General features: G+C 37.7%; 2 protein-coding genes and 1 long non-coding RNA gene across 5 annotated transcripts; 1 reads left to right on the top strand and 2 right to left on the bottom strand.

Annotated features, from left to right (window-relative positions):
- Nucleotides 1-1475: 1475 nt before the first annotated feature.
- LOC128031194 (ataxin-1) lies at nucleotides 1476-15376 on the bottom strand. 3 transcript variants are annotated; one of them, XM_052619450.1, is made up of 3 exons: nucleotides 15241-15376; nucleotides 5859-7946; nucleotides 1476-5769 (listed from the first exon to the last, which is right to left on the bottom strand). In XM_052619450.1, the coding sequence occupies exons 2-3, from the start codon at nucleotides 7737-7739 to the stop codon at nucleotides 5179-5181; spliced, it is 2472 nt and encodes an 823-aa protein (XP_052475410.1). In that variant the 5' UTR covers nucleotides 7740-7946; nucleotides 15241-15376; the 3' UTR covers nucleotides 1476-5178. The 3 variants fall into 3 exon arrangements, with proteins under 3 accessions (XP_052475410.1, XP_052475411.1, XP_052475409.1); XM_052619451.1 differs by lacking the exon at nucleotides 15241-15376 and adding an exon at nucleotides 12395-12678; XM_052619449.1 differs by lacking the exon at nucleotides 15241-15376 and adding an exon at nucleotides 10293-10628.
- A 1062-nt stretch (nucleotides 15377-16438) lies between these two features.
- LOC128031221 (uncharacterized) lies at nucleotides 16439-17982 on the top strand. The gene is made up of 2 exons (XR_008188068.1): nucleotides 16439-16751; nucleotides 17531-17982. It is a non-coding gene; the product is annotated as an uncharacterized LOC128031221 (long non-coding RNA).
- Nucleotides 17983-22523: 4541 nt separating this feature from the next.
- Nucleotides 22524-25179, bottom strand: LOC128029994 (protein FAM8A1-like). The gene is made up of 5 exons (XM_052617445.1): nucleotides 24671-25179; nucleotides 23829-23949; nucleotides 23578-23701; nucleotides 23363-23502; nucleotides 22524-23267 (listed from the first exon to the last, which is right to left on the bottom strand). The coding sequence occupies exons 1-5, from the start codon at nucleotides 25134-25136 to the stop codon at nucleotides 23123-23125; spliced, it is 996 nt and encodes a 331-aa protein (XP_052473405.1). The 5' UTR covers nucleotides 25137-25179; the 3' UTR covers nucleotides 22524-23122.
- Between the last annotated feature and the right edge of the window lie 631 nt (nucleotides 25180-25810).

Below are 25810 nucleotides of genomic sequence, written 5' to 3'. Positions count from 1 at the left end.
GAATGAGAACATGATCCATCATGCCTCGTTACCACTGTGCAGGCTGCTGGTGGTGGTGTAATGGTGTGGGGGATGTTTTCTTGGCACACTTTAGGCCCCTTATTGCCAATTGGGCATCATTTAAATGCCACGGCCTACCTAAGCATTGTTTCTGACCATGTCCATCCCTTTATGACCACCATGTACCCATGCTCCGATGGCTACTTCCAGCAGGATAATGCACCATGTCACAAAGCTCGAGTCATTTCAAATTGGTTTCTTGAACATGAGTTCACTGTACTAAAATGGCCCCCACAGTCACCAGATCTCAACCCAATATAACAACAAGAATATGATACATTTGACAAATAAATGATGGTCAGAAACGTTTCAAGCAACCAGATTCAAACACATACAGTACATAATAAACATGAATATGCATCCTTAAGCTATTCAATTGTTATTAAAAAGACATACACAATAAATGATTAGAAGCATGATAGTCAAATGTATGGGTTACATATAAATGATATGTATGGACTGATATTCATTTATAAGTCCTTTTGAGTTCATTTTGGTGCATCTAAATCTATAAAAGACAGTTCCTGTGCCATTCTCTGACATAAGGATGTTCTGTGGAGGCCAGAGGTTAAAAGGTCCCCTTAGGAATTTCAGTCTGGTTCTGCTAGGTGGGGGAAATCAATCCAACGATCTTGTTTATTACTCTCATGGCTTTACATGTGAGGGTCAGACTGCATCTCTTTGATTACTTGCCCCAAATGTGACTTGCCCCAAATTCATTTATTTCTTTTTAAAGTAATCTTAGGATCTTAAATCCCCAGTATTACATCTTTCCATGTGCACTTTTGTTCATACAAACTATAACACTATACACACAATATTTAGCTTTATTATATTTTGTAAACATGCAAATTATATTTCAATGTTTGAATAAGCAAATCTTGATGACTTCCAGTCTTTAAACCTTACTGTATAGTACAGAGTCCCATTTTAAAGTTATGAAACGTTTTGCACGTATAACTGTACCGATATACTGTACATATAACTACTGATAGGCCTCAAATAATAAACTTTTGTCTAAAAACATTTTGAGTACATTCAGAGCATGGTGACAATAAGAGTTTCGTAATGACATACTGATGCTTTCATATCATAATACTGAACTGTTATTAGTGACAATTTCATGGTTTGTTTAATTAGTGCCACCAAGTGATACAAAGGAAAAAAAGGAAAAAAAATGTGAGTGTGGAATATATAAGGAGGTATACAGTATATATGTAGCATATGTGCAAATATGAGGAATTATACAGCTTGTGTAGTCAGAATGTCGGTGTCTCAGGAGGCTTTGTAAAGGGGTGAAGAACAACCTTGTCTTTTCTATTGAATAAATTAAAAGCATCTATATGTAGCCGTACAGTCAATTTTAGGTTTATCATCTCAAACAACATCCCACTTCATCAAAGGAAAAAGGCAACTAAAATTGGCACAGTATTTTATTAGAGTGATTATACAGATACAATAGATTTATACTATATAGGAAGTCATTGAACTGGACATATTTGCCAAAAGTCGAGTCCGATGTTCCTTTCCATTTCACAAAAATCAAATAAGCTACAAAAACCTGCAAGCACCACCAAAGAAATGATCACTGACTTCACTGAACAGTCTTGGATGCTCTGTTCACATAAACACACCACAGTTTAGAAAAGTTGAGGTTGACTTCTATCTTAATTGCTTTTTGTCAGTTTGTAGAAAAGGAGCTTGTCAAAGAATGAGAAAAAATATCACAGGTACAACGAATCACACAAATACAGTCATTTACATTGAATATATCAGAAAATGTGAAATTAGTTATGTGCTTTTTTTTCTTCCTTTTTTAAAGATAAGTGTCACTCTGGCGATTGAGGTTTAATGGGAGGTAAAACATCTAGATCTTACTTTACAAAAGAACAACAAAACAAAACAATGAGATCAGTGTCTGTGTATGTTATAGGTCAATTTCTAGGCATCAAGTTTGGTCTTCCAACCCAAAACGAGGCCTTGTGGTATTGCTAGAGCTAATGCTGGCTATGGAGCATTGAGGCATACGCATACAGCAAATTCTGACTGTCTTTGGATATATATATAATATAAAAAAGCCATATTGTTGATGCCCAACCTTGTTCATACAACAGAAAGTTGTATTTTTCCATATGAATACATTTTCAATAGCAAGCACGTAAGTTACATTCATTTGCAACATGTCATCATGCTAGTTAAAAGTTAGCCTTCTTTGTACATTGGGTGCATGTACAGTGATGGGCTGTAGAGGGCGCAATAGTCAGCCAGTGACTTCCCATGAGTCATAGCACTGGAGCTAAATAAACACCAGCTCAGTTTTTGTAACTTTGAGCATTTTTGCAAAAACGTAAAAGAGGACAAAAAACAGTCAGGCCAGTTTCTCAACCTGAGAATGCAGCAGGACTATAAATCATTATAACGCTTTTATGCCTTCAAGTGGTTGACAGCCTTCTTAAAAAAAAAAAAGTTTTTAATGCAGATGATAATAAATTGCTGTTGTTAGATTAGAATAGAACAGCACACACTGGATATAAGAACATTTGTGGTTCTGAGGTTGAAACCTGACTGTCTTCAATGAAGTTATCCACACAGTGCACAAACACATGAACATAGCTACACAGGAAAATAAAGAGAGAGAGAGAAGAGATAGAACAATGATAAACATGAAACGAACAACGACACTGACACTTTTGTAATGGTTTTTAGTCTATTGTCATAGCACTGAATTTTCTACTGCCTTACCAATATCACCATTACAATAGGCTGTATTAAACATATAGCTGCGTGGCTACTAATCACCAATCCCATTCATTTCTCTTTCATTGTCCCCCCCTCTTCAAAAGTGCATAAAATCCAAATCCAAATTGGACTGAAGGTGCAATCAAGCATTACTTCTGCAATATGAGGTCTATTGTGATTCCATCTGAATATAACCCTGGATGCAACAATACCTTTTTCAAATCAGTCAACAAACTGATGTATGTGTAAAACTCTCACTCACGACCGCACATATAAAAATGTATAGTTTCTAGGTTACCTACAGAGCTGGCAATATGAAGTGTTAACTAGTCCATACACTCGGCTTTCCTCTTTAAAACGTCTACTTGTGCAAATAGCAAAATTCTTAAATGTATTCAAAGATTTTTTTTCTGAATTTATAACAGCACTCAAATGTATTAAACAGTCAGTTGAGTAGGATAAGAATTATTTTGTGACACAAAATACATCTGAAGATAGTTTCATAAGGCTTTTGTTCATGGAATAGAGCAATTATATTTGTCATTTAAAAAAGGTTTATGGAGTATTACCTTATCTGTAATTTTTCATTGCAGTGTACAAAATTAATTCCTTTAAATTGGTTTAACATGACCAGCACAGCAAAAATAAAGACAGATAGAATAGATCATATGGATATTAAAATCTAAAAATAGTGTCTCAACATTCATTTTGTATTCTTTTTTTTCTCTGCAGAGGAGTTAAAAGTCAGATTATGACATGTTTAGGTCATTAGCAGCATACTGCTAAGTGTGGAGAAATCAACATTTTAAAAGAGACCCACAGTGGATGACATACCTTTAGTCTGAGCAGTAGCTATATATTATTTTGATGCAAACAAAAATTAGGCTGTAAGAAACTGAAGTATAGTCCGTTCAGAATGTCTTGTGTCCATGTTAGCAACCCATTTTTGACCACTGAAAATGTAGATTTTCGGTGACAGAGAAGACTGAACACAGCAAAGCGTCCTTCTTTGACCCACTGATTCTTTCTATTTGAATGATCATATCTGGGTCAATTTTGTTAACTTTATTAGAAGCTAAATTTCCTTTATAAACAAGTTTAGATACAAAAAGTTCAATTCTGTTTGTGAGAAACCTGTGAAACACAGCCTGTTTTGAACAACAAGGATGCTGCGTAGATTTAGTTGTGTGGTAATTATATTGTGTCTTTAATAAAGAATTTATTATTGCAGCCAGACTGATTAAGACCCACAATACTAAATAAAAATGTGTAAAGAAGACATCATAATTGAAAAATACTAAATGAGAAGGGCCTTGCATGTAAAATGGCTAATAACGCACAAAATGACTAACAGCACTCAAAATGGTCTGTCGCTGTAGTAACAAAACAGAGGTGGGAATGTTTCCATCCATTCATTCAACTTCCCCTAACCTTTCTTTAAAGTGCTAATTCTGACTTGAATGGAGACTTCTCTACATAGCCACTTTGACAATGTTAAGATTTTTCAAATGATTACTCACTCAAAACTGAGATCACAGATCCGATCAGGCTATCTGATTGGGTTAACTGTTAAATGCACACATGAGGTATGTGAAAGCTCAGTATTGCATATCTAAAAGACTATCAGCAATTGAATTAACAAATAAGGATAAATCATTTAACATTCATTGTTGTATCTTGATGCCTTACTTGACCTAAGTCAGATTCAAAGTAGTCACTCGAGCAAAGCCTGTCACTCTCAGATGTCATTATGTAAGCAAGGGATTATTGGGGGCAGAAACAAGTGGGAGGCCGCTTCTGTCAAGAAAATCATGCTTACACAATTTACAGAAATCACTTGTAATCAAAGTCACACAAGTGTCGTCTTACTGTTATCCTTTTTCCATCAATCCATGTAACAGTCCTCATCCAGTAAAACCCCTGATTATGAATGAATTTGGTACAGATAACAGTAGACTAACAGACACTGAATGCTCAGCAAGCTGAGAAAAAAAGTGGTCGGACCTTGCAACATACAACCCAAAACTGTCATGTCCAGCTGATTTAAAAGAAAATCTAAGGATTAATGTTACATATGACATGACTCAAATGCTCACAGATGATCACATCTAATATTACAATAACCTTGGTATGAATTTGATAGGAAAGCAACAAAGTACCAAAAAGAAATCTGCTCTTCCTTGTCCCTCTTAGAGTACATGGCAGTGACGGGTCAAGTTTTCTGAGTCTCTGTTATTGAAGCAAAAGCATTTTCTTGTACACCAAGCAAAAATACATTTTATTTAGTTCATGTGATTTCTCAAATTAAGAAAAGCTAATTAATGTATATCTTGTTTAGAAACTGACTCCCCACCACTGCTCTATGGAGTTCTGAACATCTCAGCAACCTGTGCTGGAGCGGCCCTCAATGCTGACCTTAAGGTGATGTGGGAGGAAGGAAAATTTGGGTAAAATCTGAGGGTCCTCTTGCGACCTCAACATTTCTCCCCTCTCTGGGGCAGACCATCTCCTCTTTCGGCTAACTGCTCTCTCAGCACTGAATGTGTAGGTTTTTTCTGCCTGGTTCTGGAGATTCACTTGTGTCTGAGGATTTATGTCCCCATTCTCTAAGAGGGTCAACACATTTCTTTGGTTGGAAATCTCAACCAGTGTTCCTGAACTATTTTCCACTCCTGATGTCATTTTGTGTCCTTTCTTAAGATCCTCCATTTGGGTTGGTCTTTCCTCACTTGGCCCATTGTTTTTGGCTGGTTTCAAAGTATTGTTGTGTTTCGTCACAGAGTTTGAAAAATGATCTTTCTTTTGAATGCTATCATTTAGGCTTTTAAGGGTGAGGGAAATACAAACATCGCCCACAGACAGTTTAGCACAGGATAGAGCTAGCAACTGGCAGGTGCGGTCTGGGCAGCAGGATGACCAACCTTGACCAAACACAAAGAAAGGGTATTCCACCAGAACCTCAACACAGACCTAAAACAGAACAAAACAAAAAGAATCTTAGAGTTCAAACTGTTCAATCAGCTCTACTGGGTATCACTGCTAATATGAAACTGACTCACCTGGGCTTTGTTCTCTCCCACTGAGAACTGTATGATGACAGCATTCGGTGTGCGGCTGCACTCTATGTGCTCTACAGTGCTGGAGTCAATCTTCAGTTCTCCACTCACCTCCGCACTTTGCACAAAGTCCTCTGTTCGCAGATCCTCCACACGCTTTAGTTCACCATCTGCCAATTGAATAATAGAGCCCTTCATGAAGAATGGTGGTAGGACCGCTGATGGTGATGATGGTGAGCTGTGAGGGCTTATGGATGTTGGAGGTGTCACAGGAACTGGAGAACCAACCACACTGGCTGAAAGAACAGGCAGCTGTATTTGGGTTGGACTTGGCACAACACAAGACCCATGACCTCCATCAGAGACTGTGATGTCTTTACCATTGGGTAGGACTGAAGCTGCAGGTGGGGATGTATTAATAAAGGTCTGAGGCAGAGCTGTTGATGCATTGGCTATACTGGGGATTACAGAACAGCGGGTGAGCTCTGGCTCAGCAGTAGGTGGATTGATGTTAGTGGCACTCACCGGAATGAGCAAGGAGGGGTTGCCTGAGATCACCACGTGCTGTGGCAGGTTGCTCTGATAACCAGTTACTGCTTGCTGGGGTCCACCAGAAGCACTGGTGATGTAGCCAATAATTGGGAGCTGTGTAGTAGAGTAAAGGCTGGTGGAGAGCTCTTGTTGGGGAGTGTTGTGAGGAGCCTGCATGAGTGTGTGCGGGAGGATCGTGGAGGCAGGAGAAACTTGGCTGTCTGAGGAAGTAAGGGCAGACACTCTGGACATTGGTTTGCCTATGCAGATCCCTCCTCTCTCAGCAAGGTGCAAAGATAAGTGGTCCTTACCCAAAATACTTTGGAGCTCTGAGTTGTTTGCTGCAAGGTGGCTACTGGACACCAACATCAGTGATGTCTGCAGTCCTGTTCTGTCATGAGTGCTGTAGTCTGCTGAGAGCAGAACCTGAGCTTGGGTCTGAAGGCCCAGGTCATGGTTTTGCTTGTGGCTCTGGTCGCCTTCTGACTGGCTAGAAATTACTTTGGCAGTACTGTGCTTGACCACTGCAATCTCCCCTAGTGTGCCATTCTGCATCTCTCTGGGATGGGAGCCTGGCTGCTTTGCAATGAAGCCATCTGTATAATGTAGAACCACTTGAGAGGGGGTAAGGGCCAGGGCATGAGGGGCAAGGACTGCTGAATGTGGATGGATTTGAATTGGCAGTTGAGCAGAAGGGGAGGAAACTGTCAAACCCAAAGGCGCACTGTCTACCTGGATGCATTGAGTGTGGGAAACATTTGGTATAGAAGAAATCACATGATGATTCTGTGAATCAAGGCTGGATGCTTGTGATATGACAGCTGTCGTGGCCAAAACCTCTTGTGGTGTCCTCCGTGGCTGTGTTGGACTAGTCGTGGACGGCACAATCTGTGAAGAGATATAACTTGTATAGGGCCCTATGAGCTGGAGATTGGGGGGAAGTTGTGTGTATTGGACGGAGCCTATAGTTTGGGGAAGGTTTGTGGAAAGAACCGCAGGATTGGATGTTAGCACGGTAGGCCCAGAGAATACTCCCCTGTATGTTGAGCTGTTCGAAGAGAATGAAAATCCAGCAGATGTAGTAGTTAGAGGATATTCTGTCACCACAGTGAGAGCCTTATTTGATGGTGGGGGGCTGTCAGGCTCAGCACTGTTGCTCTGTGATGGTCCTGCATTGTTGGGGATGTGGGCCATGCTAGCCATGGTAGCAACGCTGGCTAGCCAAGCCAAATTCTCTCCATTTTGGCTGTCACTAACAGCAGCTGACACCAGCACCTGCTTCTCTTCCAGAGCTAAAATCTCCCGCTTTTTTGGCGGAAGGCACTCATTACAACGCTCCTGGTTAGACTTCATCGTCTTTGAGCTTTTCCCGATTTTTAACCCACTTGTCTTAATCAGGATGTTTTAAAGTGTGAAGTAAAACTCACTTGTTAAGATATTCAATTTTTTTTACTTTGCCCCACTTTTACTATATTTTTGCCCATTGTCAGGACTCTTGTCATGAAAGGATTCATGTGCTTCATGTGGAATCATCTCTCACTGATGAATATTGGTCCGTACCTTCATTAGAAAGACACAAAAGAAAAACAAACATTGAGTGTATTCAATGTCTTTGATTCTATGAAGCTAGCTCAAACCTATCTATTAGCTTATTATGTAATTTTTGATCTTACAGTAGCATGCTCTCAGTTATGAGTGCCAAATAAATAGTTTTAAATTTAATACACTGATTTTGTAATCCGTTTATGAATGATTTTCAAACTGTTTTATTTGAGTGATAAGTGATTGATCTCTAAGGGGCTAAAATGAACACGTCTACATAATCAAATGTAAATCTAAATCGGCCTCATGTTTTAAGGACTAATAATATTTGCATATTGCATATGTTTGCATACAATCCAACTACATACATCAATGAGGATAAAGAGAACACAGGATTAAAACTTAATATGCAAAAAGACTGTGTGGACAGGAAAAAGATGAAGGAAGAGAAAGAGCGAACACTGGCTCTCCTGACCCACATTGAGCTCTGCCTGCAAGCGTGTGTAGTTATTGAGTTAGAGTGTAACAGTGGAGAAGAAAGAAAGAGAGAGAGCAAGATAGAGTGAGGGAGGAGGAATAGAGGGTGGGAGAGATCCCTTCACCACAGTAGATCTGCACCAATCATTGTCCTACTTTCCCCTACAGCTAACACCACACACAGCCAGTAAATGCTTCAGTCTATTGTACACAAGAGCACAATACACACGTACACATCAGCATATCTATTGGACTGATACGCGGTTATGCATATGTGATTTGGTGCAGAGTGCTCATGTATCAAAGAACAATAGAACTGTAGTGATCACACAGATCACATTCTTACCCAGCTTTCAATGCACTGATTTTCAATGCAATGATCCTAAAAAAAAAGTCACAATACAACTAGACCCAAATTGTTTACCATTAACCTAAAAACCAGAGACACGATCATTCAAGTGACTGTAAAAATTAATCAGTGGAAATCAAGCCCAATCGTCTTCTGAGTGTCTATAAGACTTCTGAATGTGTTATTTGCATTGGCTTTGTGTTCCTAAGATGTACTTATGCTTTTATCATATTTGAATGCAGATGCTTGCTGGTTCCTTATGGAAAAAAGTGGAACAGCTTAAATGAGAACTTGGGAGGGAATGTGAGAAAGTTTAAAGAATACCTACATTTCACGCATTATTTGTGTGTGTCTGTATGTGCATATTCACTATTTCTCTTTTACTGGGTGTCATATTGGCCTGTTTATTTCCAGGGGTTATCAATCAGCACTACTGAAATACACCAACAATTCTAAATAGCTAACTCAACCTACGCCTGCAAGGAAATACAGGCACATAGACATAAAAGTGATACTTCATGACTGTTCTCTTACTTCTTGTGACTGATTCAGTGCCACAAAGCTGTAGTTCATGTCAACAACAGATGTATTTTCTATTTGAAAAAACTTCAATGAGTTTTTCCATTGACTACTATTGTGGTTAAATTAAGCTTAACCATATAGTTAACCCTCAGAAACTTGCAGTATCCTTTCTAGTTTTTTTTAACAGTAGATCTCATGCTTTGCAGGCTTGTCGTAGTTCAGATGTCATCAATGCATCATATTCATACCTATAAACGCACACAGACATTAACACACTAATAAAAGCAATTCTAATATAACATCTCTGAGAAACTGGCACAAAAACAAAGACTTCTGAAAGAAAATACTCCCCTTTTGTAATTTATCTACCACACAAACAAAAATAGTATCACATGATTTTGCCATGTACTGAGTGTAACTGTCTGTGCACAGTGAGTAAATGAAAAATCCCCAGGAACGTATTACTCGCAGGATGCCGTACACCTTTTTCAATGATGTCATCTTAGAGCTGACTGAACTGTTGCCATTGATTGTGCATAGAACTACAAATATAACTCTGAAATTAAATGCTCATATTAACGTCTTTCCTCACAAAACACGCCTATATCCTCAAAGGATTTTCACTCATTTCCATTAAGTGCCTGTAAGCAGCTCCTCTCTGCACTTAACGACCTTTCATACGGGTGCCTGTCCCTTTAAAAGGCAGTCTAGGGAGTCCTAAGCTAGACATGAATCCAAACAGAGCTGTTGCTGCCTTTACAATGACTAAAGCCTGTTTCCTTTCCCCTATAAGCAAGATCAAAACCAACAGAATGACACAGGGAATGCACAGAATTGCAACTATTTCTGCAAAGCCTATTGGTTAATGTTAGCTATAATAATAATAATAATAATAAATTCTCACATACATGCACATATTTCCTTCCCTTCATGGAAGAAAAGAATAATATAGTATGTGCAATAAGCACATGAGAATCAAAACCAAGCAAATATTTAATCTAAGGCTGATGTCTTACCTTTCTTTATGGGTGCATTTAATACCTCTCTCTCTCTCTCTCTATCTGCACTACGAGTGTAACTCACTCTACCCACTGGCAAGCTGTCCTTTGTCCAGGTTTAGCTCTGCTATCAAGTCACACGCGCAATCCTCTGATTTATGTTTTCTTCCATGTCCAATGGTCCCCCCGCCTTCACTTTCCTCCACTTCCTTCGACAAATGCTCAGAGGGCTGAGGGTAAAGGAAGTTCCCTCGTCTGCGCTGTTTCACTAGCCCTACGTGTGAGAGCTACAGCGTATGTTATGCAAGGCAAACAGACTGCCAGCTCGCTCTATCTCTCTCTCTTCTGCTCTTCACACATACACACACAGAGCTCTAGAGAAAACGGCTCCTCCTCCCCCAGTCAGCCTCAGCAGCCTCATCAGGTATTCATTCAAAAAACACACTCTACTTGGCAGTGCTTCAAGACTACGCACACACACGCGGACAGAGAGAAGAGAAAGAGAGAGTGAACGAGGGACAGGGAGAGGGAAAGAGAGGGAAAGAGAGGGAGGAGGAAAAAATTGTGAGTGACGGACTGAGCGCATACATGGTTACTAACGTATCCTCCATTCCCTGAGATACGGGAACGAGTACTACGTCTGCTAAGACGCTATGGGAAAAAGCCAGTACTCATTCTTGTATCTCAGGGTTACATTAGTAACCGAGTACATTCCCTGTTGATAAAATCTTGTACTATGGGAACACAGTACAATCATGACATGCTGTGTTAGAGGAACGACTATAAGTATCATAACTTCCATAAGCAAACAATGTTCATAGAGAAGTTAACAGTGAACCCAAGGCTAAGATGGGCTGAGCTTCTTGAGGTCACACCCGGCCTGGTTAATCATTCCAGAGTACTCCTGCAACTTCGGCACCCAGGGGTCAAGAGATGACAGGTGAACCACTGCCAGAAAGCTTGAGCAATATGGTCAAAGGCTCTCTGTCAGATTGAATTCCAAGCAGGCAGGCAGGGCTAATGGAGAGCACCTGAAGGTCTCCTATTCACTTTAAATTACTGATGCTTTACTGATGCTAGTGCCAGAAGCAGAGCAGTCTTCAGCAACAGTGACCGAATGTTACTAGATTGTAATGGGTCAAAAGGAGGGTCCTTCAGGGCTCTCATCACAGTAGGCAGATCCCATGAAGGGACGGTTGACAACACCTCTCAGCTTGACAAGCTGAAAAAAAGGCTTTTTCCCATTGTGTCTTAGCAGACACAGTACGAGTGTAGTATCAACAGGGAACACATAGACTCACATACACCAGACACCACTGTACACTCGCAAGAAACACAAGCACACACCAACATGAAAATCTCCTTTTTGTCTGCTAAGACCATGAAATTCTCCTAAGAAAATCTTTGTTACTTCTTTAATTATCAGTAATTGGTTATTAAAGAAGTAACCCTTGGTTACTTCTTTAATAACCAATTACTGACGATTGAGAAAACAGAGAGGTTTTTTTTCTCTACCATTTTGACTTTTGATACACAGACATAGAAACCCGTATGTCTCCCACATTAAACATGCAAAGTAGTTGCAGAACACCTTCAGGGGGGGACCCACATGCAAATACAGTCACTCGCTCCATCACACACACTTACATACAAAAGTGTTATCTATGCGCACAACCTTGAGAAGATCTGAAAACACCCTGTGTTCAAAACACATGCCTGCTTTACTCTCTCTAAGCAAATCCCAGCACTGCACTGGATATGTTTGCCAAGCCACAGACAGATACAAATCCACCATATAGCAAACGAAAGCAAAAATGTCTTTGGAAAACTCGCTAACTGTAGACTTCTCATGACCAATCATTCACCCACATATGGACGTGTCTCAGTATGCCTTCTTCTTGTTTTTGACAATGAAGAATCCTAAAGGCTTACAATTTTAAACAAACTAATAAATAATATAAATTTTATAACAGACGCTGTAAAATGTTATTGTCATAGTAACATACTTAATGTAATTTATTAATAAGATTCGGGAGGAGCGCGTCAGATACTTAGCCTAATCAACACAGGTGGACCATAATCAAGTAATCAATCACATAGTATAAATATCGCTGACTTACCTCTATCCATTGACGGTTTATCAGCATCCCTCCTCCACCCCATCTCCTCACTTCAAGTTCACTTTATAAATAGACGGGGAAGGGGGGGGGGTACTCTAGGTTCGGACCATTCCCGAGCTCGGAGCCCTTCCCCGGACAGCACGCCAAATACGCATACCATACCTCAGCTAATTATATGTAAGCGTGAACTAGTGAAATATGTTGTAGCGTATCAGACCTGAACCAGACAAATTAAAGAGTCGATCGGGACCATGGTTGAAACACAAACCAAATTCCTCAGAAAGGCAACAGGATGTTGTAAATCATTCCTAGTGCCACAAGTCAGAAGCAAGATAACCAACCAACCAACTCTTTCACAGAACAGCTTTCAACATTAACACCACTAGAACAATTATTAACAATTTAAACTTGGAGAAGAGATTGTCAAATTTGGGGCACGAAATCAAGATGCAACGCCCACCATCACATGTAAACCCATGAGAGCAATAAACAAGATCGTTGGATTGATTTCCCCCACCTAGCAGAACCAGACTGAAATTCCTAAGGGGACCTTTTAACCTCTGGCCTCCACAGAACATCCTTATGTCAGAGAATGGCACAGGAACTGTCTTTTATAGTGAACTCAATGAACTCAAAATGACTTCTAAAGGAATATCAGTCCATTGCTTAACTCCATATGAAACCCACACTTTTGACTATCATGTTTCTAATCACTTATTGTGTATGCCTTTTTAATAACTATTGTATAGTTTAAGGATTCATAACCATGTTTAGTATGTATGCGTTTCAATCTGCTTGCTTGAAATGTTTCTGACCATCAGTTATTTGTCAAATGTATCATATTCTTGTTATAGAGTCATGTCCAAAATTATACCCTGCAAGAGCGGGAAAATTCAGACCACGTGCTTGATAAGATAACATATGATTTATGATACCCCGAGCAAAGACAATATCTTATTTGTCAAGACAACATTTGAGGTGTGGCCAACAGGCCAGTTTAAATACTCAAGGCACCATCAAATTCTGCTTTTAGTCTGCTTCTTAGCTTTTGCTTTTAGTCATGCTTTTAGTGTTCTTTGAGCGCAGTTCCGGCGTGCTTCGGCCTGCACACCTGCTGCTACTTAGGATGAGAAGAAACACCACCTAGTCTCGTCCAATTTTACTTCTATTCTTTTTCTTTGATTTTCTTCTCTTTTCCGTTGAGAGTTTCATGTTCTGAGTTAAGTTTTGTAACATTGTGTCTCCGAGTCTGACCTCGAGTGCCCGTCCAACTTCAACCAGCCACACAACTCCGCGTCTTCAGCCAACACCCAACCACGGGCTTCCCAAGACGTCACTCCAGTGACTACTGAACTTCCAGCCAATCAGCGACATCGGGAAACTCTCTTTCAAGGACAACAAAGTGAACCCCTTTACACGGGCAACGCAAGTAACTTTAAGTCCAGACTCTGATCTGTACTGGTGTATCTAATATAATTTTAACCTCACTGAGGAACTCAATGCGAGGGCTAATTACGTGATTGATGGTTGTTCATTTCTATGCAATTTAACGTATTGATGTAAACTTGGAATTCCACATTTCCATTCTCTTAAACTCATGTTTACCTAATGTTCTATCTCCCTGCAACTTATGTGAATGCGTGAGTGCGTGCGTTTATGTTTTAGATTAGTTTATATGTCTTAGATTTATCTAATAAATATTGAAAAGAGAAGTATCTTGTGTTTTGTGCTTACAAGTTAATGTCTTAAACTTGTTACTGTGCTAATTGATAGTGTTTTCACTATAGTTTGGATATTAATATCCAGCGCAGATTTGATGTTAAACGGCTCGTTCAATCAATCGCAGGGCGTCTCAGTGATCAGCCGTGAAACAGTGATTCTGTTCAAATTCCCTTTAAAATCTTAAATGATTCCCTTTGAGCTAAATTGACCTGTTTCCCTTACAATGAACTATTGTAAAATATATTTTTAAATAAATGACTACTTTTATTCAGCAAGGACACATTAAACTGATCCAAAAGGAAGACAGTAAAGATATTTATAAAGATACAAAAAAGTGTATTTTAAATAAATGCTGTTCTTTTGAACTCTAATTTTAAAAACTAAATCTTTCAAATAACATATCACAGTTTCCACAAAACATATTGATAATAATAATAATAATAGTAAATGATTATTCAGCACCAAATCACCTTATACATTTTTTTTCTAAAAGATCATGTGACACTGAAGATTACAGTATTTTACCAACTCCAAGATATAAAAAAATATTGAATAAATCTATATATATAATTAAAATAGTATATTACTTAGTATTAAGTTCTAAAGTTACACAAATAATAACGACTTTTATGAGAGAATTCTACCCATTATTATTATCTCTGTCAGAGGCAGCGAGTGTCAGACAGCTTTGGCAGAGACTCAAGAGTGTTAGACTGACTCAAGAGAATACCTTGTACTGTTTTCACTCTGGATGGGTCAGTGTCTAAACCTTACAAAGCCCTGTAGGGAGACAGTCTTTGATATCTCCATTCCTTCTAATAGCAGGAGATTTGGGGAGGGTTGCTATGTCACTGTTTGTTGAGGTATTGCTTTATCCAGTGACTGGAGAGATGAGATGAAAGAGCTATGAGGTATTCTGTCTTAGCTGCCAGTCTCAGCTTCTGCTTTCTTCTTTTTCTAGTTAAGCTCTCACTCTAATTAAATTCAGATTAGACAAATGTAAATAATAAAAGAAAAGTAAGCTGCGTTCAAAAAGATACACATTTAACTCAACTCAAAGTCATCTGTTTAAAACCATCAAGAGTTTCTCTGCAATTATCTATTTAGGACAGGAATGCACTCACAATTGTCCATGTTCAGGTCCACTTTCTTCTCACATGCGTCCAATCACTTTTGCAAACCCCTAGATGAAAAATTGAATCACAAAATTTAATATCACTGTTTTGTTGGCTATATTAAATACTGACACCTGTTCACTCCTCACACTGAACTTTGCTGAAACTTCTTAGAGAGTGAGGCATGTTCTAACATGTCCAGATATGTTCAGGGGGGGGACACACAAGACCAGAACTCATGATGATATAGTCTTTGCAGTGGACACAAACATATAACATATGTAGAGGAACAACTTAAAACATAATTTAGGGCTGTAATATATATTTTTTAATAAGTTAGATAATTGTGCAAAGATTATTGCATTCACTTATAACAAGGAAAGAGGTCCAAGTGTTTTCTTGTTTGGATGCATGTGTGAGATAGATTTAAGAAATGTTCAATTTTTTTATATATATATTTCTAGTTTGAAGCCTGTTAAATGAATCATTAGATGAGTTTAATGTCTCACGCATCACAGAAACAATAAAGTAAAGTGAACTAAGAGATTTATAAAAATTAATCCGAAGTGAAACGTCAGCAAAAAGGACACAGGGCAGGAACTGACAGATTAAGTGTTTACTGACATGAATAAATGAAACAAACTGATGGGCAAAGCAGATTTAGCTGAGATACGGGTGAATATTGGAAAGCAGATAAGGGTCCACAAAGACGGTAGCTCAACAGAAGGATGATGATGATGATAAGAAGGATGACGATGTTGAAGCCAGACGAAAGCAGATAAGTAGCGCAGGTAGGTAGCCAGGTATGTTGTGTAGTACTGGGGTTCTCAAACCTCTCTATTTAGTACCCCCAGCACGGCACGTTTTGTTTGTCTCCCAATATCGAACACCCATTTCAGGTCTCACATGAGCTGAATCAGGTGTGATAGATGAGGTAGACATACAAACTGTGCAGCGCTGGGGTCACTCTAGGACAGGTTTGAGAACTGTTGGTGTAGAGTAACAAGAAGACCAGACGGTGGTGTGGTGCCCTGTGAGGGATTATAGAGTGTGACCTGATGAGTGTAGGCAGGTGCAGTGAATCAGAATTCCGGCGATTGTGAATGAGTGGGTGGAGCTGCAGGATTTGGCATGGCTGGTGACTCCGTGACAGTAAATATGGTAGATGTATGAAGGAAAGTCCCACGTGACAGTTAAACTTACCCTTTAATAAACATTAACCAGATGTTTAGCATTAGCTAATTCACTCAGATTAGCTTTCAAAATGTTTTAAAACATTTTTTTATTAAAACAAGCATTGTTTATGATGCCATTGTTATTTAAAATGTTGTTAACGCAATCTTCACAAACAGTTTTAGAGTTTTCAGTCCCTCCCTTTTCAAGTTGACAGGAGCTATTTTTGTAGAATGCCAGTATGGCCGCCAAGTGAACCAACTTCCCTTTAAAGGGATTTTTTTAACAGAAGGCATCCAGTCTGGTGTCATCTGAGTGATCTTCAGACTGGAAGGCCCCTTGATTTAGTAAGTACTGTACTGTCTCTGAGCATGTGGGAAGATTATGCAAGGACCTGTGTTACCTAGGTAACAAGGACAGGGTCTACATATGTCTCAAGGCTTCCACGTTGAGAATTTGTGTCTGAGTCATGCGTTATTTCAGCGTGTAACTGCGTATTCATGTGAACAAATGTTTTTTTGTTGTTGTTGTTTTTGTAATCAGTTTTATACCTTTTGACATTTTATTTTCTGTGTGTAGCAAGAAATTCAAGGCAATATGACTGTTTCACCTTTAAATCAATGGACATTTGACAACAGACGAAGTTGAATGTATGTTAAATAGTTAGTTAAATAGTTTTTTTTTTACTTTTTTTTTTTTTTTTTTTTAACTTAGGTCGTAAGTTAAATAGTTAGTTGTAATAGTTAGTGGAATAAATAGTTGTCATATTTAGATGATTAATAGACAATATGTCTAGGATATATGACATTTGTTTGTTTGCAAGGCCCAATTGATTGCAAAACGAAATAAGCTGAAAAATAAGCTGAATCACAAAGTCTGTTTAACTGCAAAGAAATCATACAATCACAGAGCTATCTTGAACTGGACCCCAATTACTTTCAAAATGTTTTCTTTTGTTCTCCACAGAAGAAAGAATGTGATACAGGTTAGGAACGACATGAGGGCGAGTAACTGACAGATCTTTCAATTTTGGATGAGCGATCGTTTTCAAGACCTGTACTTCATTGTACTCATTCATAGACAGCCAAATCTTTCTAAATGTAAAATGATTTTCCATGTCTTTCAGAGCCAGTATTTAATTGAGCCAAAAAAACAAACAAAAAAACATCTGCTGAGAATACAACTTGAGGAGCGAGGACAAGATTGGCTGAAGAAGCAGCTTAAGAACTTTACAAGCACAGACATGAAGAACATCTTCTTTGATTTCTTTAACTACTGCCAAGGAGTTGAGGAGGGCAACATTCACTGGTCGAAAGTGCTGAATGCTTAATAAAAGCAGAACACCAGATTGCATGGTCACTATATCTGAGGCTTCCAGTAAGGAATGCAATAACATTCTCTGTATCACACACTCAAAAGGCTTAATACTAAACACAAAGAAGGGGCACTACAGCCTTAATAGTGGATTTGGCAGTTTGACAGAGAGAGGACACATAAGAAAACACACAAATAGTAATTATAAAACCAAGCTATCATAATGCAATTACTAGATCTTCTGTCTCTAATCACTGTTACTGCTTTGCTGCAGAAGTACTGGAGATTGTTTAACCCTATGCAGAAACAGAATTAGAGCAAACCATGTGAAAATGGATTTTCTCCTCGCTTCTGCTTGACAAATAACATGTCAATGATAAATGCTACCATTTGTAGATTTCTAGATAAGTTGCCTTTCACTGTTAAAATCTGTTAAGAATATGTCTAATGTTTCACAGTGCCATGCATTATGAATAATGTTTTGAATCACTATAAAAAACACTATCTGGAATGAAAATTATTCCTGCTGTCTATACTGTATCTCCATCTTTTTTTTTTTTTTGTGAGCACTATACTGTTGCCAGGCAGACACTTTCCCTTTTGTGAAGCCTGTAGCTGAATGACTGGGGACCAGATTCAAGAATGCCTCATGTGAACAAATGTTCATTCAAAGTAATAGGGCCATAAATTAGTTATACTGTGAGGTCAAGGAAATGATTTAGGGGTCACTCTTTCCAAACAAGCACTACTTTCCAGTGGAATGGCCTATTTGAGTAAATACACTTGATTGTGTTGATTAACCACAACACTGTAGCCCTATAATCTTTTATCCTATCTTTCACAGTACCGTATAGCTCTGGCAAACTGTGCATCCTTTGATTTACCAGCAGCTGCCACTGAATGAAGCCCCAAGTCAGTCTTTTTTTTTCTGAAAATTCATTAATTAATTACAGGTTGAAATCAATTCATCACATAACAGACAGAGAGTTCAACATATAGAAGTGAAAAATAGTTTTACTGCATTTCCCACAGTGTTGTTGCCAAATCGGTCCCCTTTGAGATGGACCTCCCATCCATTCTCATCTCCTTCCATTATAACGGACACTGAAGTTTCCATTCTCCTGCAGCTGGATCTCTAAATAAAGCATCTGCCAGAGAGCCATGAGTCACATCCACATAGTTAGATGCCTGTAAGTGTGTAAACTTGGGAGATATTAAACATTAATCACCTGACAGACATTGAGACATCGATACTCTTTATAGCATAAATTTGGGCTATAAGAAGGTGAGTATCATTTGAGTGTTGTGTTGTATGGCAAAATTGTGTTTACTTTATTATATTGAAGGTCCAAATATGGATGCTGTGTTGTAGCCTCAAGCGATGAGGAAACCCCTTCAGTTCTTGACAGTATAAGGCAATGACATCAAGCTACAATTCAACACTAGCCTATATGCCGCAGTCTTGGGGTAATAAAGACAGAATAATAGCGAAGAAGTCTAAAATACCCATTAGGATTTTATTGCTGTTTTGAGAGCACTGTTCCTTGCTATTGTCGTTTTGATCATCGATTAGGAAGAGCAGACTCATTTTGCAAAAGCTCAGACTGAACATCATTCTTGGATGATGAGAAACCCAGCCCCATGTTATTTTCAACTGCACAGCCAATCAGATCACACCAATCACAGTCACCATGGCACTTTGATTGGCTACCGATGACATCATTACTACAGAAAGTAAAACACATCACCAATTAATGATAGAAAGCTTTCCAATCAGCCAATCAGCTTGTTGTTTGGAAGCCCCTGCCAACATGCCTTAGAGGCTGACTGAGTCCTTACTGTGTCTCTCGCCCTTCAGACCACACAGACATCTCAAAAACACAAAAACACACTAGAGCGAATACATGCAGGCACATTTATAGTACCTGCTAACATTCAAATTCATTGCCAGAGTTTTAAAAAGACCAGAACAGAGACACCTGATGAATACTTTAGCTTGACAACCTTCTGCAGAAGGGATTAAAAAAAAAAATTATAGATATGAACCAGCACGATCAAAATAGCAGCATGAGGATGACTGGTGTTCTCCACACAGAGCCGTGGCTCATACTGACGTCATATAGTTGCCATAATATTCTGAGTCTGACTTGTGAGACAAACAAAGTCAGGTTGAGTGTGGCTGGGCACTACTCACTGATAACTGCAGTGTAACACCAGTGATACCATTCTGATAGTGACGGGTTTTAAAAGGCAGCAGGTTCAATGTGATAGAAATTGAGAATATCTGAGTGAGCGTTGAGGGTCTGTGTTGGAGAAAGCCAGCTGTAGGGCCTACAGTAACATAATCAACATTTCATTATGCACTCATAAATCACAAAGCTTTTCAGTGGAAATAATGAAAGAAAGGCCACTTTAGGCAATTTGATATACAATAACCCGTATAATATGCATTTCCTCCATCACGCTATATTTGGATATGATTGGTTATGATTGAATGTGACTGTTACTTGGAATAAATCCCGCCTTTTGTTTTCTTGCTAGCTCTTGTCCTGAATTAAGAAAACTAGATACCACTACTTTGTGTCATGTCAAAATAAAAATGGTCTGTAAACGTGATGACTGCATCAGTTTTTAGTGAGCATTCAGCATGATGAAATGAAAGATATCTTCGTGTCTTTGGCAGTGTTTACAGAGCTTTTATGATGATGACCCGAAAATAAGTCAACTATTAAAAGAATAACAAATAACAAATATTGGTAAAATTTTACAATGATGTAATTTAATGTGTTAACTATCATGAACAGACAATGAACATTTATTACAGTATTTATTAGTCTTTGTTTGCATTAGGTAATAAATACAGTCGTTGACTGTTAGTTCATGTTAGTTCACAAGTGCATAAACTAATGTTAACAAACACAACTTTTGATTTTAATAATGCATTAGTAAATGTTGAAATTAATATTAACTAAGATCAATAAATGCTGTAGATGTAGGTTATTGTTTATTATTCTTAGTTCATGTTAACTAATGTAGCTAACTAATGTTAACTAATTAAACCTTACTGTTAATTGTTTCCAAAATATTGTTTATTATTGTAAATATTGTTACTGCCTTTTGTTATTATTTTGGAAAAAAATATAAAAATGCATAAAAACACTATGAAAATGTATAATTAGTAATAATGTACATAATTATTATTATTTTTTTTTTATAGGCTATTATTTATTTAACCAGGAAAATGTGACAACATAAAAGTGTAACAGGGCTATAAATATCTGCCTCCTCATTTTAAAACACCACAGCAGGCCACTGCTAGGCTACATATTATTTATTTTCCAACAATGCTGTAAAATTAACCAATGGTTTTCATGGGTATGACACCAAACATGAGTGTTTTAGGTCGAATTTCGTCGAATTTACCCTCAAACTATCACGAAAACGCTATTTTATTATGCAAATCCATTAAAAGGGACAGTTCACCCAAAATAAAAAATCCTGTCATCATTTATTCACCCTCATGTCATTTCAAACCTGCATATTTTCTATGGAAAACATACACACACACACACAAAGATTCTGAAGACAGTTGTGGTTACCATGCATACAATAGACACATGTTAAGAAAAACGTGGAGGTATATAAATTATGACAATTTTAAATTTATGACATTTTAGGTAGAACTACCTCTAAGTGGAATTCTAGAAGATATAAATCCTGATATAATAGAATGTTGCGATCCAACAGAAATAACGATATGTCATGGGAGCTGTGCAGTGATATAGTGTACACTTCACAGCTGTTACAAACTAGAAGCCATGACTGGAAATATCCGTTTCATTAACATTTTGCCTTTAAATATACAGACCATGAGCGATTCCTACTCCACAGTTTGACACGTTGAGTTTCCAAAGGCAGTTTGCATCGTAAGCCAGCGCTCTCACTCCATCTACTTGAGACTCGTGTCAACTGCTATGGGTGCCAGATGTCACAAAAACTTTCCTCCATGTAGACTGCCGTTCGATCTTTGTTCACATTCTTCGTCTTGATTATGAACTGAATACATTGATACCAATGCAATGCAAATGGTTACTGTGCCCGGCTTCAATTAATGTCAGGAAACTGATTTTTTTAGAAGTCTTCATAAAATAAATAAATAAAGATAAAACATTTACCAGTACCATATTGGTTGAGTTGTATTTTATTAAAAAAGAAAATGTTTAGTAGGGCATTTTTTATTATCAGTTATCTTTACATGTACTGTATCTTCATCACTCTAAAATTTATTATTGACCAGTCCTATAAAAAAAAAAAAAAAAATATATATATATATATATATATATATATATATATATATATATATATATATATATATATATACACACACACACACACACACACATACACATATTTTGTATATGACTGAGTAATAATAAACTTCTGAGTGATGCATATATAATAATAATAATAATATTAATAATAATAATAATAAATTGTGTTAATAAAGGGTTTCAAGTGCTTTTCGAATATTTGCTGACACAGTTTTCCCACATTCTGACTGTTTAATATTTGGAGATGAACCTAATTCAACCTACTTTGAATCTAAACCATATTTCATGTGCTGTAAATCCCAGTATAAACATCAATTCAAAGGATTGTCATTGATATAAATGGTCAATCTATAAACAGACAACACAGAAGGGTTTCTCTGGGGTATAATTGAATTATTTTGATTTGGCCATATCTAAACAATCCAAAAGGGAAAACTAACTGATAAAGAATGAGGCAACTTAAAGTTGAACTGCTCAACTCAGAAGCTTATAATAGGGCAGCTGTGTTCGGTTTAAAATGCATGCAGTGAAAAACATTACCTGGCATTTTCAAGATTTTAAAGGCCATAGAGTAGGGACCGATAATTAGGTACAAAACATTCATCTGAAATACAAATCCAGTCAGTAGATTAGGATATATAACCAAACTATATAGCCTTTTGAGAAATGTTAATTCCTGCTCAAATGCCATTTGTCAAAGAATGTTCTTAGTAAATATTCTGATCAATAATCCACATTCATTAACAGAGAGAGATAGAGATGTACCAGAGGACGTTCAAGTATTGTGAGGCAGGAGCATTTATAAATTATCTTATTTTGGCACAAGAAAAATATTCAAAGATGTCAACACAGATTCTTAAAAAACACTTTTGAGAAAGCAGTTCGTGCTTAGAAGATAGTGTCCAAAGAAGAAGGGTGAGAATTACTGGAAATTCCGTGTTCAGCTCTTAAAGTGACCGTTCTTCGAGAGGCCTTTAGCTTTAGTTCAGTTCAGTATGTAACACTGCAGCTAGTTCGCTCTCTTTTGTTTACAAGCTTGTTTTTGCATCACAGTCTCGTTGGTGTTGACAAAGTCATCTAAGCCTATTTCTCTTGACCACAATGGTTCCGGCCACAATGTCATACACAGTCCTGTTGTGCTGAAAGAAAAGAAGTGTGATGAACGCTGGAAAGAAGAAAGCGATGGAGAAGTTCTTGTTTAACGCTCTCACCGTTGACCTACAAGAAAATCAAAATACAAGTTTAAAAATAACATTTTGGAAAAAGGTCAAATATTTAAAAAGAAAGAGAGGGATGTTAACAGCAGCACTGACGCAGAAAGCGTGACGTTAGTCGCTGGTACCACAAGAACGCGGTTCGGCTGAACCAGGACGGAGCTGTCACATGTCACCACTCGTAAGCCAATGAGGAACTTCCCTGGTGTCGCTCCACCAGCCCCCCAAATACATATGATCTGAAATCAATCAAAAACAGTTATACAGGTCTTCATGAATGATTTCAGCAGATTAAATCAACTGTTTGAACTGACCTCATAAAAGCAAACTAATATCCTGTACACAAGAGCCACAAGCATCATTTTCTGCAATTCCTCCATTGATGTGTCCTCATCAATCTCCTCTACAATGAAGTGCATGGCAAACTTTGAGATGTCCCTAAAATTGACAATAAATTTTTTTTTTTTTTTGTTAACGACAAAATTAGCAATATGTTGTGTGTGTGTACATGCATACAGCATGAGCAATACGTTAGGAAATATAAACAGTAAAATTTCAGACTTACTTCATTCCACTCAAGTGGACAATACTGAGGATAATTGTAGCTTTAATGAAAAAAAGAATAAAGAAATCCACCATTTCTGCCAAGAACCGTTGGAAAGGAGAGGGAATATAATATTCCCTACCTAAACAAAACACATTGTAGACATGAACTGTTTTTGTGAAGTGGATCATTCTTATCATTATATATGTCTTAATATACAGGCCAAAATAAAAATCTTAACATTTTCAAAGATGGGAATAATATTTGCTTGACAATTACCTAATCATTCTAATATAAAACAGGCGATTATAAGGAATTGTGTTTTTTCATCTAGCCTTTCTCAAATTAAAAAGTCTCAAACAACACGTTTTCATCTGAATGTTGGAATTCGTAATCATTTCAGTTTTTTTCCCCCCTTGTTTGCGCAATTTCACTTTCTACCTGGTATTTATTTTACAATAAACATTTTAACTAACATTACCCATTTGCGCTGTTTATATCACTATAAAATACTCATTCTATTCTGTTAGACATAATAATAAAACCATAATAAAAGAAGTTGAATAGCCTGAGTTTGACAAAAGCATATTTCTGGAAGTCAGGTCTACCACATTACTGAAATACTTTATAACGAGAATAACCCAAGTGTTAACATTGTGCAGATCATATGAATAAAAGGAAATTATTCTACACTAACTGAAATGCATAAACTAAACGCAAAATCCAAGAAGGCTTGTCCGAGAGGATGTCAGATTCACCATTAGGGAAGGGGTTAATGATCAACCCAATACAACAGCTAGCCTGGCAGTATTAACAACAACAACAACAAAAAAGATAAGACGTTATTCATCTGATGTTATCACCTGGTTGTTGCGCATCTCCATTAGGCTGCTGTAGTTGTTGTTGTTGTGGCCGCTGCGCATGCGCTGTGGCGGGCGCTCGGGAACTCTGTCCGCTCGCGTTCGCAGCTACAGCAGGAAAACCAAACGGGCTGCTAAACCAATTGCGAAGGTCTCCGTTAATCATTTCTGCACCCCATGTCGTCCCCCCAGGCGTTTCATTTTCTCCTTGTGTTGACAAACACGGCGGGAAGGAAAGCGCAGACATGGCTATCCAGCTCTGCCAGTTCATATAGCTGTAGTAGTACTGCCACATCCACTCCTGTAATCTTTCGCAGTACTCCGTGGTGGTGACAGCGGAGGCTGTGTCTTGCTTGCCCTGGGCACAGGGCTTGTGAATCGGCGTTTTCATGTTTTCAGCGTCCCCGGTTCTACTGTTTCTTGCCGACAATTTGTCCTTATCACGAGCGTTTTCCTCTAACTCCGCCATGACACTTATGTTTCGTGACGAATTCGGTATCGATTTAATCAACTTCCGGCAATAGTTCTACACGCAAAATAAAAGTAATGGAAGATATTAGCATAACAAAGAGGTAAATCTTCTTACCTTTTCAGCTGCCCAGAGGTGTATTTAGCTAAGGATTGGTAGATTTCATCATCATTAATATTAGTAGTAGTAGTATTTGTATTATTATTATTATTGTTCTCAAATTATTCAAAATCATAGAAAATGGATGACAGTAGATACTTGTGTACAGTGAACATTGTTCTTTATACTTAAAAAAAATAGCTGATATTTATTTACTAGCCATTTAACTTAGTGTTGTAGCTATTTTACTATTAAACTGCACTTTTTTAAAATTGAAAATATAAAGATAATTTGATTGTTTTATAAATATGCCCTACTTTAAAATGTCATGCCTAATTTAATTTGTTTCTTGCTATGTCTTTTGTAATAATTTGTGAAATTTACAAGAAATGTGAAAATTTTTGCAACTCCAATAATAATAATAAAAATATATATATGTTTTATTAATTCAATTTCAATTTCAATTAACTAAAGCAATAATAATAAAAAATCTGATAATATCAAGGTACAAGCAGCAAAGATGTTCTCTTCTTGACTGATGCTGTATTTCTGCTTGTCCATCACCAGGTACTAAG

Source organism: Carassius gibelio, chromosome A16 (assembly GCF_023724105.1).
Source record: "Carassius gibelio isolate Cgi1373 ecotype wild population from Czech Republic chromosome A16, carGib1.2-hapl.c, whole genome shotgun sequence".
NCBI lineage: Eukaryota > Metazoa > Chordata > Actinopteri > Cypriniformes > Cyprinidae > Carassius > Carassius gibelio.
This window is presented reverse-complemented; position numbering and strand designations above follow the sequence as displayed.